This window comes from Haliaeetus leucocephalus, unplaced genomic scaffold, assembly GCF_000737465.1.
Source record: "Haliaeetus leucocephalus isolate CR32 unplaced genomic scaffold, Haliaeetus_leucocephalus-4.0 Scaffold195, whole genome shotgun sequence".
Lineage (NCBI taxonomy): Eukaryota > Metazoa > Chordata > Aves > Accipitriformes > Accipitridae > Haliaeetus > Haliaeetus leucocephalus.
The window spans coordinates 9,270,636-9,284,298 of record NW_010972631.1 but is presented as its reverse complement, the minus strand read 5'-3'; the positions used below and the strand labels follow the sequence as shown (position 1 = coordinate 9,284,298).

The 13,663-nt window shown below is 41.1% G+C and overlaps 1 protein-coding gene across 1 annotated transcript in view; it reads right to left on the bottom strand.

Moving 5' to 3' along the window:
* Positions 1 to 11,777, bottom strand: part of LMBRD1 (LMBR1 domain containing 1) — an 82,309-nt gene extending 70,532 nt beyond the window's left edge. Inside the window, exons 1-3 of the mRNA XM_010565794.1 lie at positions 11,624 to 11,777; positions 10,938 to 11,114; positions 1,599 to 1,659 (exon numbers count right to left, since the gene is read on the bottom strand). Coding sequence (XP_010564096.1) covers positions 1,599 to 1,659; positions 10,938 to 11,114; positions 11,624 to 11,683 — 298 coding nt within the window. The 5' untranslated portion in view covers positions 11,684 to 11,777. The remainder of the gene's footprint in view (positions 1 to 1,598; positions 1,660 to 10,937; positions 11,115 to 11,623) is intronic.
* Between the last annotated feature and the right edge of the window lie 1,886 nt (positions 11,778 to 13,663).

Below are 13,663 nucleotides of genomic sequence, written 5' to 3'. Positions count from 1 at the left end.
GAGCTACAGCAGACAAGTAAGATTATATAGTTATCACTGCATTTTTCAGAAGAGATAAGAAAGTACTGGTATTCATGTCCTTAAGTACAAAAGGAGATTTCAGTTCTGCTCATGCAGAGAGAGGCATTAAGTTGTGGGTTTTATATAGGAATGATAGAGACTTCTAAAAAATAAGTTACCTATTATTGTTCAGTTCAATGTAGCTCTAGTTATAAAAATTTGCATTTATTCCTCAAATTAAGATCACGTAAGAAAAATACTTCTAAAACCATCTTTAAATCTACCACCATCTGGAGGATATGCTATGAAATAAAACATTAGTCCTACAGTATTTCATGTAGACCTGTCCAGATAGGCTAAAAACAAAAGCAGTTTTTCAGGTTTAGGCTCAAATCTATTCCAAAAATTAGTTCAGGATTTACCAGGGGACATCTTGCTTTAAAAATTAGACTCAGTTAGCCCAAAACTTTTTATGGAAATACATCCAGTCTCACAAATCTATGAAGTGGTCCTCAGAAGAGTCTGAAGACCATTCCACATTAAGAGTTGTGAAATGCTTGGGCTGTTAAACAAGACCTTAGTTAGCAACCGAACAAGAATAGAAAGCAAATACAAAGCAATTCCACTATTCTATAGTGAAGAATCTCTGTGGAAGATGGAACTTTCCAGACAATAGGTTTTTTTTAAAACAGAAGTTTCTTACTACTTTTGGCTTTAGGCTTCACTTAGCATGAAACTGCACATTCTAGTTTCTGTCACTATCACTGGCAGGCAATAAGCGTTCTGTAACTTAAAAAAAAAAAAGAGTCTATTATTTAGAACCAATTATTTCCTGATCTAAAAAAACATGTTCAAAAGAACCAATCCATAGTCTTCCAAGAGAAAAAACCTTCAAGTCTTAGGACATATGACCAAAAGCAGGCAACTACCTCTGAGTTCGTATCACTGACTGTGGCAGGCATTTCACTCAAACTGTGATAAGCATCACTCTTCTATAGCTACCTCTCGCACACATGCATTAGCCATAGAACTTTCCATAAGGACAACTAAAACGGATCTAAAACTACACATAGGTTTAGGTTTGATGAACAGTTATTTATTAGATTTGATTTCAATTAATTTTTTGCTTCAGTTTTGTTTAGGCATGCCACTCTTGAATCAACTCCTTTATGCTCCTTTACAGTAGCTCTTACTTTGAATATGATAGTTGCTGAATCTGAACACTTAAAACAAGTGTTACACTCCCAGTTGCATACACTTTATACACAGTAGGCAAGTTTCACACTGTTGCATGTGTTAAGTGCCATAAAAATTACAGCAAAACCAGGTGTTTCCATTAATGGATCTCTAAATAAACACACAGGGAACAGGTTAACAGTAGATTATATGGCAGAAGCCATTAGCCTTTTCATGGATTGGCCTTCAGTGTATTTGCATTTTTAGGGGGTTCTTGAACATAAAAAAACTCACTGAAGGGCACTAAATGTAAGACTAACGTTCAAACAAAAATGGACAATCCAGTATGACTCTTAAAAACTTCATGCCTTCACTTAAAGGTCCTATTAATTGAAAAAAATTTAGAAGTTAAAAATACTTACTGTAGTATCCATAAAGTACAGTATCTTCAATTTGTCTTGAAACATTAGCATCAGCCCAGTCCTAGTAATAAAAAATATAAGCATTTAACATCAAATGAAACAAAAGAACACTTCATTCAATAGCATTCTTATAGAACTGAAAAAACTGCTCTCATCAAGTGCCTAAAGAAAAGCATTAAGCACCCAGTTTGCCCCTGAAGCGTTGGAATTTAAGTTAGAGCTAATTCACCTAACAAAGACAATTAAGAAATGTGCTGCATTTCAGGGGACAGACACTACAGTAGTATCCCTGCTGCTTATACTCACTTTGGCTGTTAGCCTCAAAGTTCTTTTTTCAGATTAAGAATCTTTAGTTATCATACATTATATTGTCAGTGCACAACTGAACCAAAATTATTAGTGACTATCATTTTTAGCAGCTAACAACTTAATTTTGTTCTGTACTTAGTATTTAAGTGGCACTCCAAATACCTATTTTTATGAAAATGTTGTTTGTTTGACTACACAGACAACTAAGCTGTACAAGTTGCCCAGCCCTGTAGTTGGATGCATTGGATTTAATTTTATAATCAACACATTTAAATCTGCTTCGCAACTCCTCAGAAAATATGCATGTGCAAAGCATTAATGGAGGGACCCAATCAAGTCAACTGAAGTCAATATCTCTCAATCAAAAAAGCTCTAGTTTTTTTTATCAGCAAGGTTGACACTGGGAATTACTAAAGAGCAGCCCCAAAATCCCAGTTGAGGCCGATATCCACATTACTGAATTTCAGTCACAGAAATGGCACCACAAACTAGAGTTTGGGAACACCTTCTAGAAAGAAAAGTCAGATAATCAAGATAAAAATGTTTCTAGATGTAACTCAATAGAAAGGGCAGAGTCAAATTTCATAAGCAGAGTTTGCTTTGTCAGGACTTTGAATTAGGAAGAAAAATTAATTCTGTACAGATGGCCCTTTCTAAAGTATCAAACATCTATTTTTCAAGCATCTAGATCTAGCTATGACTAGTACATAAACACCCATATTCTTCGAGAATCTCTACAGCACTTCACTTCCTACAGTTACTACTATATTTGGCAACACTACAAGAGAATCACTAATTAAAAAACACAAATACATAGAGAGATATAAAAAGTACTACTTACAAAAAAATTACTAGCTGCAGAGTGCTAGCAAAGGTGCAAATGACTGGGCATACAGGAATAAGCACAGGACAGTTTCACAAAGGAAAGATTTTATAGACCAGAAAGAACATAAAAGAGTAGTTTTGCCAACTCTCAAGTGTGTTGTGCCAATTCCCACAGTATCTTGGTAACAGATCTCTTAATATCATCATAGAATGGTTTGGGTTGGAAGGGACCTTCAAAGATCATCTAGTTCCAACCCTCCTGCCATGGACAGGGACATCTTTCATTAGACCAGGTTGCTCAAAGCCCCATCCAACCTGGCCTTGAACACCTCCAGGGATGGGGCATCCACAACACCTCTGCGCAACCTGTTCTAGTGCCTCACCACCCTCACCATAAGGAAATTTCTTCTTTATGTCCAACCTAAATCTACCCTCTTCCAGTTTAAAACTGTTGCCCCTTGTCCTGTCGTCACAGGCCCTGACCAAAAGTGTTTCTCCATCTCTATTATAAGCCCTCTTTGTACATTGACAGGCTGCTATAAGGTCTCCCTGGAGCCTTCTCTGCTCCAGGCTGAAGAACCCCAACTCTCTCTGCCTTTCTGCACAGGAGAGGTGCTCCAGCCCTCTGACCATTCTTGTAGCCCTGTTCTAACAGCTCTATGTCTTCCTTGCACTGTGGGCCACAGAGCTGGACACAGTACACAGTGCACACAATGCACACAGCTTTTCTATCACAGAATAGCTATGACTAAAATTTATATACACAGATGCAACAGTACGTAAGAGTGGCAAATAGCTTTTTATTATGCTCAGTTGCAGCTTACACACTTTTATTAGTTATCCACCCAGTTTAAGCCATCACCTCCTTTTTCAGAAGTATGATCCTTTACTTTTTAGTTTGACCACAACTTGAATTACAAGAATATTCAAATTAGCTTCAGAAAACAGTACCCTAAATCAGGTATTAGAAAAAAGTTATAGGATTACTTGATACTATGCAGAGTAGCAGAGCTTAGACACTAACTGTATGCCAGTCTTGAGTTTCTGGCCTAAGCACTGAAGCTCTTTACATAACACCAAAGGGCAGACTGGTTTCCTGAGGTTCCTATCCAAAAAGCCACATGCTGATCAAGATGCCATAATTCTTAATCGAAATTTGTAGAGTAATATATCTCAAATCTTACCACAGAACTGTGGGACACCCATCCATACATGTTAGGATTTAGATCATACAACTCCCCAAATGTAACAGCATTGATATCCCTTATTTGAACAAGAGCAGAAGTTGATCTTTTTCAGAACTGCATTACATAGTCTGGGGAACCATTCAGAGGCTGGAAGTGAAAATACAGCTCTAGCTACATTGGTAACTGCACCCAGCCGGAAGGCTTAAGTCCAGTTCTTGCCCCCATCCCTTTTTTCTTCTCCTCAGGAAGAACTATTGGTTTAAGAAAGCTAAACATTTTGTAACATCATCTTTGCCAGCCAAACTCAGGGACTGAATCCAGAGGTACAAGCCTGCCTGTACAGCTTAAACATATTCCAGAATCATTCAAGTCTTGTGGGATCTAATTTACATGTAGTCAAGATCAAGAAAGTTTTCTGGAAGCAAAATTCTTCAAAAGCTAGCGATTTTGGAGACACAGCAACATAACTGAATTGGTGAGAAAAGAAAAGATCCAGTACTGTCAAAGCTCCTTTTAATTTCTATGTGTAGGCTCTTTTCAAACTAGTAAGCTCAAGCCCTTTCAGTTGTTGTGAAGATGCATGCACTAATACAAAGCATGGGAAAACTGCAAGTGAGCATACTCCTTAAAGACTGCACATGATAAGACTTAAAGAACTTCAACACTTGCTTTACCAGTTCTCTCAGAACTGCCTAAACTGTCATGGAATATGGGCTTGATGACATAAAATAAACTCTTCATTTTTCTATTATCTCAGAAAAATGAGCACCACCTTCCTTCCTGTTAATATATTAAGACTTCCAGTAGTCCACTTTTTAAAGTTCACTGTCCGAAATAAATTAGATTATCATCCAACTGGAATTTGAGTAGAAAAGTATACAAGCATTTTGTCATCTAATCAGCAAAAAGAAAGGACGAAAAATATTTTAGCAAAAGGGACAGAAGAAACACCTTAAGTTAAGTATCTGTCAGGTACACAGTAAGCCTAATCTTTGAAGACTGTCAGGCTCAAGCCCAACAGCATTTCAACTGAAAAATTTCTAGGCATTTGAATGAAAATACACCACAAAAGAATTAGATCATAATAAGAATACATACACAGAATATTAAAGGGTTTAAATTGCCTAGTGTTAAAAATTAAGGATATGCATTGCTTTAATTATGCCTAAGGGAAAAGCAAGACTGAACTGAACAGGTGGCACTATTTACTTCCAAGTAAGTATTTGAAAAAGGTCTCTCCTATGAGCAACAGAGACATTCAAAGCCCACACCAACCAAAAATGAGCAAGAAAAGCAACAGTATGACTTGAAGTTTAAGTGACACAGCACTTCACAGGAAGAGCTAGTAATTGAAATACAACAGGGCTGAACTGCCAAAAACCTGCTTCTCCTACAACTCCAGAAAAGCATTAATAACATATGATTTATAACAGGATACAGATGTAGAACTTAAAAACACTGTAATTGCTTTTCATTTTTTTGCTCAAATTAAGTTGTGCACAGGACCAGAGTAATATACTAGGAAACTTACATTACAGCATATTAAAATATTGAGATATCATCTTACATGAAAAGATGTAAAGACAAAGATGTGTGCATTTCAACATTGCGTACATGTGCCTGAACTTACAAACTTCACAGTACTCTGCACACGAAGAATCTGTAATGCAAGCCAATTTAATAGTATGCCATATCTATTATGCCAGCTTTCTGTCAGCTGCGGAAGCCCCACATTCACACAACCGAAGGAGGTAAAAATCCCTATTCTTACTGGCAAATTATCCATATGCATGTGTCATCAGCAACTCAAAAGCAATAACCAGTTCATCTGACCCGTTTCAAAAGCTAGTGACAGCAGCACTGTCTTGTCAAAAGTGAGAAGCACTGCTACCTCAACAGCAGTGCTGATATATCAAGTTGATAGGTATATGAATTTACTGGACATCCAGGAGTCAGTTGAGAACTCATCTGGACAGCCTCTAGATTTAGTCTGTCTTCTTCTCCACCCACTATGGCCCAAGCTTACAATATATACAGCAAACACATTAGAAGCACAATAGATTAGGAAGGTGCGAATTCATTGCTGCCTTCAACAGCAGTTTAAAACGTGAAAGCGTGACCACAAATTCTGTTAACATCTACACCGTTCTGCTGTACTTCATTCTGTTCCATGCAGTTTAGCAATCATACATCATATCACCTTTAAAAAACCTGTAACAATGCTTGTATTGACAGGTAAGGGAATCAACAAATTGCTAGGATACATGCAACAACTATGATGGCCTGCATTAAGCTATTATTCTTAGGTATTCCTGAACACAAGCCATGTTGAAGGATTCAGGAAATTTAAACACACCTAGAAGCGTAAAAAATAAATTTATTAGTAAAATGTTGCTATGTAAATAAGGATATAAAAAAGGCAGTTTAAGACACTTTCAGTTCACCTAAATGCTAAAGCCAAAGCAAAACTCCCTCAAAAGATTAATAATTACATTCATAGAAAATTAATTATGAAGAACACTTGCTTCCCCCAGTAATCATTGAGCAGAGTCTTCCTCCTCCCAGCAACTGTGTCCGGTTAGTGACTTCTGTTAACATATTTTCAACAGAACAGTACTATTCAAACTGTGCAGATAACTTTCCCAAACAAAAGCAATACAAGCTAATCTGACATTTTTGACCTTCCCCACTTTTTGGTGAGGGAATGGCCATGAATTTCATTCTTTTGTACCTGTTAAAGGGGACATTTCTGTCACTGCTGGACCCTGCAAGAATGTCTTGAGTATCCACTGAAGAGAGCTCCCATTCTCCGCAAATGTACCTTAATAAAGCTTAAAGTGGTGTAACATTCCAGATTTCAGTACCTGTGATGTTTCATCAAATGTAAATGAAGCCATCATTCTGCAGATTAACCTCTCCCAAAGCTTACCTAATAAAATGAAGATACAATACCAAAGACTGGAAAAAGGGTCATAGCATGGTTAGATATAAAGAAATTTCATAACCAGGTCTCAGATCTTCCAGCTTGCCACTTCCAAAATGGGACACAACCAGGATTTTGACTGCCAGATGGAGAGTAACATCCAGAAACATACATCTCGGCCACATCTGGCTACCATTAATATTTCGGCCAAGTATTGTTACTTCACAAGTAGTAATTCCTACTGAGGACAGGAAGCATGGTCTCAGTTGATAATGATTTCTCAGCCAACACCTTTGTAGAATAAAAAACCTGACATGTCTAGTGGTTCTGTATTCTGAGCAGCTACATAATGAGTTTCCCCCAGGATGCAAAAAATCTTAATAGAATGGTCTGCAGAAAAGATCTCCCATTAAACAGATGCTACTCCCTGAATCATTAAGGAGACAATTGGCTTTTAACAGCTCAGACAGACCCAAGGTTTGTGAGGTGTTCAGTCTAAGGAGACTGAAAGAAATGCAACCGGCTTTTGACTTCATATTGTAGCAAGAATCCGTATGTTTCAAAAAGAGAAGTTCTCATCCCCTCCCTTCTGCTGCATCAACAACAGAATAATAAAAAAAAGACAGCACAGTGATGATAACATCCTTGTTTCAAGCAGTCTTCCTGCTGCAAGACAGCATCAACTATGTTTTAAATATTTATGAGACTTGTAGGTCAGGGTTCCAGCAGTAATCTTAAGTCTTCAAGCTAGGGCGAAGTTTTCTGTTCCTAAGTGCTTGTTATAAATCAAACAAGTTTTCAGATCAAACAGATCAGATCCAACTAGATATACTTGAGGTCCATTGCACAAACTAAAGCACTGTCAATGCGAACAGCCAAAACTTTCAAGATAAAAGTGGTGCTGGTGAATATTATCAGGACTTCACTTACAAGGTAATACTCAAGTTCTTTTGATTAATACTAGAACCAAAAGCCTGCTTTCCTACTTAACAACACTATGAATCAAAGTTCTCAGCCTCCAGAAAAAGCAGTGTTGCAATGAATTCTATTGTACATTGGAATAATGACCACCCAAATCCATGGACCACTGCTCCTTTCCTAAAGGACTACACAGTTACTGTGCAAAACCTTCTAATACCAAAATTGCTTAGTTCACTCACAATAAATGCTTTAAGGTAATATTTGATAAGTCTCACTAAAGATGGTGAAAGACACCAACAGGTCCCAAATGCCACAAGCTACTTGTTTACAGTAAAGAGGAACTCATCTTAATTGGAAGATGTATAAACAGTATGTTAAGTTGAACAGTCTTGTTGAAATGGACAAAACCTCAAGGTTAACACAGACTGACCAAGGAATAGCGCATGTCCCTTGTCAAGGAAGACACCTTGGAACATCAGACTATGCCTTCAATTTAACCTCTGCTATTAGTATCACAAGCTTCTCCCCGAGTTTTCTAGTTTGTTCACAGAAAAACCTCAAGAATATCTACAGGTTGACAGTAGGGTCAGATGCATTAAAAATTAACTGAAAGTCCACATATAGTACCTCTTCCTTATAAGTTGAGCATCCTTGACTTTCTCATCTCTCTAACACTGATACTGGGAATTACAGTTGGGAGGTAGAGGAGAAAAGTATGTACAGAAAAAAAATTAGTTTACCTAGCATCTGGATAACTGCCACTACTCTTTTGGCATAAGCTCTGAAATCATCCAGTGGAATGTTTTTTGATGAACTAATGATTTATCTACAGACAGTATTATCCATATCTGCTACCTGGATCTGCCTCAAAAATTCACTAAGAGCAATCTAGTGAAGACTTAACTCACTCTGGCCATCCAAAACAAAGGATCCTTGCCAGTCATAGTCCTTCAGACCACAGCATCAGAGAGAGGGCCTTGGAGGCGCTGGGTTTGAAAAAATGCTCCAGAGGAAGGGCAGTGGTCTCTTGGAAATATTGTGAACCCAATCCAGTCTGTCCTACTTCTGAAGCAGTAGCAGAAAAGAAGCACATGTTACTCAGGAGACTGTTAAAAGGTTTAACAACTCAAGATCTCACAGTAAGATGCTGTCAACCTCCTAACTTGCCATTACTCCTAAACTGAAATTATCAAATCAATAAAGCTGTGTGTCTACATATAGGTTTGTATGTTCCAAGGGACCCAGATCCACTCAACTTTATCAGGATGGCCACATTGATATTTCTGTATCACAATTTCAACACTTGTGTTGGATCAAGTGTAGTAATATCAGAAGATCTCATGTTATTGCTGCAAAGCTAGAAACTCGTTCAGCCGAGCCTTAAAAGGAAGAATTCTTCTGTAAGGCAGCACAGAGCAATTTGGTTTCAACAGGCCATCAGCAGCACCTACAAACATTAGGAACTAAGCAGGACCAAGAAGCCTCAGAAACATAGGCAAAAGGGTACTTTAAAGAAACAGAAGCTTTACCACAAGCATGAAAGCTTGCTTTCAGGTACAGTTTCTAAACAAATCTACCCACCCCATCATATCACAGTATGTGGCCATTAACAAAGAAATCTAGCTCAAGAAAAACAGTATTTTAAGTACAGTAACTTTGCTTCTATTCATCACATTTCCTTAAACAAGACTGTAGCAACTGCATGAAAACATTTCGCCTTCTGTTCTCCTCACAGGTTTCTCAAATCAGAGAAAGCATACATTAACAAAACAGGTCTCCTTTGCAACAGGAAATTCTGCTTAGTCCCCTGGAGATGTGCGTTTTTCAGCTGGAGCTAGTTACATCATTCTTATTTCTCTAGCTAGTCAGGCTCAATATATTTCTTAATACTCAGTATTATTCTCATGGAACTGCTAGTATTGTGACACATGAAAGGTCTCTTCCATCTTCTAGATGTATTCTAATTCTGAACAAACAAGGTCTGAAGATACAAACTTTTAACAGTAACATTGAACAATACGTTAATTTATCCTGTATTATCACTGAGGGATAAACATGACAAAAAAAAATCACATCACAGCTCAATTCTAAAGGCTTCTTATGACTTGCATTTACACGAGCACCAGCCAAAAGCCCCTGCATTGGCTGCAAGCTAGTTCTGAAGTGTTATCAAGAGTCTGGCAGGACCTAGGTTTTCCTCTGGAAGTAGGGCAGGAAGGGAATATAGGCTTTGAGTCTATCTAGTGCACAGGCATTTACCCTCTGCCCACTCCCTCATTTGTTTCAGGATCATATCTTTTGTTATAGATCCAGGTATGCTCCACACCAAACTAAGCTGTTACTCAAATTATTAATATGCTCCAGTTTAACCTGTTGTCAATGGTAGTGTCCTCACAACAACAATGGGTCACTACCCTCAAGAGCCCTCCTTGAAAATTAAAAAGGCCAATGCTTTAAGCATTGATAAGAACTCTTACTCAAGTAATGCTTAGGGCAGGCTACAGTGAGTACTCATCTCATTAAGAGCTCATTTTGCACAGCAACCCCCCTCCAGTTTAAGTTTATAAAAACAGTAGTTCAGTTAAGGCAGTATCAGTGAGGAAGAGATACTACTGTATTTCCCTACCCCAAGGGTTTTACCAGCTTCCCCTCTTTAAAAAAATGGATATTAACTCAGGCTCTACATTATAGGTAGATTAACACTATAAATCTTTGTAAGTCTTAATGTTTCAATACCAGAATAAGAGAATGCTGGCAAAAAAAGACAAGCAAAATAATCTTACACTACAAATGGGCAATACAGTCTGTTTCTGAACAACATGGCAACAAATTCCATTCTGCTATGCCCCATTATGATGTACTAAAAAGCAACATTTAAGAGATTCATTTATACCTTCAGGATGGTATACACACTCCTTTTAGCACAATAAAAGGAATGAGACTTTGGAAATCAGTAGAACATCAAAAATAATAGAAATGAGAACTGAAATCCAGTTAAAGTAACACACAGAGCTCAGTGTTGTATTCACAGTACTAGTTCTCAGCTTTCCAAAAAACTCCGGCACTAGAACAGGTATTAGCACTGGTTTTAAACACTTAGACAAGCTAAGAGCATCCTCTTTCAACACAAGTGCTTCTTTTGAAGAGGCAATTAACATTTTTAAGAGTACATACCTTAAACGTGCCATTTGGATTTTTCATATACGAAACCAAAAAGATGTCCACTGGCAGGAGCGCTGATGAGATAAGAGCAACTGCCAACGCAAAGATAGCTGTTATGGTAGAAATCACTTCGCTTTCCCGCCGACTCTGATACTTGCGCACGTAAACCCAGCAGAAGATCAGAATAGCCTGAAATACACAGGGAAAGACAGTTGCACAGTAAGGCTGCCAGAAAGCTGAAGTCAGACCCTGCACCTTGGTAACGATGACCGGCGCAGCGCCGACCCTCTTCCCACCTGAGCCCTACACATCAGCGTTACACCCACCGCGCCCAACGCGCCCTTTGTCCCCTCGGCAAGAGCAACAAGAGCAGCGCTCACACGCGAAACGGGCTAAAACACAAGGCAAGGGAGGCAAGACAGCCCCGCGCCCTCGGCCCTGGGCTCTGCCGTGCCCGGCACCGCCGCCGAGGCACCGGCCGGGAGCTGCGGGAAGCGCTGGCTGCCGGAGCGGAGGGGCGGTGAGGCACAGGCCTCGCCAGGCGGGAACCGAGAGCTGGAACAGCGAAGGGGAACCGAGGGGGAAGGAGCAGCCGGCCCCGGCTAGCGGAGGGGAAGGCGGGGATCCCGCCGGCCCCACAGAGAAAGGAAAGGAACGGGAGGGCAGGGGTGCGCGCCCGGGGCAGAGCCGCCTCTCACCAGCAGCGCCAGGCCGAAGAGGCACCATCCCGTCAGCAGCTCCGAGGCGGCCGCCGCCATCTTGGCTCCCGTCAGCAGCAGCGTCCCCGCCCCGCCGAGGCGGGGATTTTTAACGGGGGCGGGCGCCGCGCCGCCATGGAGACCGACCCCAACAACTGCCGGGGCGAGACGTCATGCGCCGGGGACAGGTTTCGCTTTAGTTGGCGGCTCCCGCGCGGGGTTTGTCTGTCCGTCCGTCCGTCCGTTCGTCCTTGTCCTTCCCCTTCCCCGGCAGGGCAGCGCTCGGTCCGCGGGGACTCCTCCTTACCGGGCAGCGGGAGAGGAAAAAAGGGGGTTTGGGGAAAGAGAAAAGATGCGCCAAGAGGTATCAAGCACTTTCAGTTTCTTTTTTGGTCGTCGCTTTTCTCCGTAAAAGTACCTAAAATGTTTCCCTACGTCACGTCCTAAAGGCGCCCGGCAGCTGCGCAGCCTTTTTGTCAGCGTTTCGCACGCACCCGGAGAGGTTTTCGCGGGTGGCGGCAGACGCGGGACCGTGGTCGGGGGAGAAGCCTCGCCTCAGAGCGGGAAGGCGCTGACGGCCGGTGTGAGGGCGGCCCCGGGGGAGGGAGTCTCGGAGTTGGGCTTCGCTGGAGCTGAGGGGAGCTCGTAGCCTGGATTTGGCGGCACGGGGAGCGGGAGAGGCTCGCCTTCAGGGTGCTGACGCCCGCCTCAGTCTTTAATTTGCTGTGAGGGCTGCAGGCAGGTCAGGTGCGAAGGAGTCTGCAGGAGGGCCCGAGGCGGCGGGGGGATAGGTTTGGAGCCTTGTTCCGGAGCACGGACGGCTGCGCTGGGTTTCTGTGAGGGGTGAAGGCGGCTCAGGGGTGAAAAAGTGCGGGAGCTCGCTTAGTTTATCAGCTTCCATACAGGGGGGGCCCAGAGCTGCAGGAGGGGACCTGCCAGGGTGCAGGGGTGGCCCCATTCTCATCCTGAAGCAGTAGATACGTTTGCCGTGTTTCCATTTGCTGTGAGAGCGACGGTAGTCATGAGCCGAGTGAGAAGTGGTTGAGGTTCAGGCCATTTTGTAGCCTGCTTCGGGGCAGCGGGAGCTTGGCCCTGGAGTGGCAAGCTTCCAGTTGCCGTGAGGCCAGTGGGGCTGACAGGAGCTTGTGGCGGCAGCAGTGCTCACGAACTACGTGTGAGGGCAGGTGAGAGGTGGTGGGACTTCTCGTGGGCTCGTAGCCTTGAGAGAAGGCATTTGTGGGTGAAGGCGTTGCGAGAGCCTCACCCCAGGCTGTTTTTTTGCCTTTGCTGAGCCTTAATTTATTATGAGGGCTATATATGAGGCAGTAGCTGGGTTTCCGTTTGGTGTGAGGGCACAGGCAGCAGGCAGGTGGCTGTGCAGCGGCTGTGGTGCTCATAAGCCAAGTGAAGGACAGTTCGTGGCAATCCAGGTAGGCTCGTAGTCTGATGAGAAGTGCAGCAGACACTATATAACCATAATTAGTTATAGGTCAGTAAGCAAATAACTATATTGTGTATGTCCTCTTAGATTATTTTTTTAATATATTACTATTAATGTGTATGTATTTATCTCCACCACAGAAAATATTTCCCTGGATGTCATTACTATTAAATATGTATGTTGTAATTCAAAATTGCCCTAGAACCCATGAAGAATTAAAAACTTAATGAACAGCATTAAAAATAAACTATTCCCAAGTGGGAAGGGGAGTAATTTGCCCTTGGAGTATATAAAGATTTTATGTTTTGTACAGCACTGCATAGCTTTATCAATAAAATATTGAAATACCAAACATCAGAGACCCATAACATGTTAAGAATTAAGGCTGCTGTAAAAAAAAAACAAAGAAAGAAATGCTATAGCTATATCCTACCACAAATCTTTTTGTTTTGACTGAAATGGTTACATAAATATTTAACTTGCTTTAGTAAATAAGCCATAAGAGTAACTTCAGCATGATCAAAAAAATCTTTTCCATTCTATACAGTTAAGAGTTTATGTAGTTTAAGAACCAGTAAAAAAACCAACCAAACCAAAAA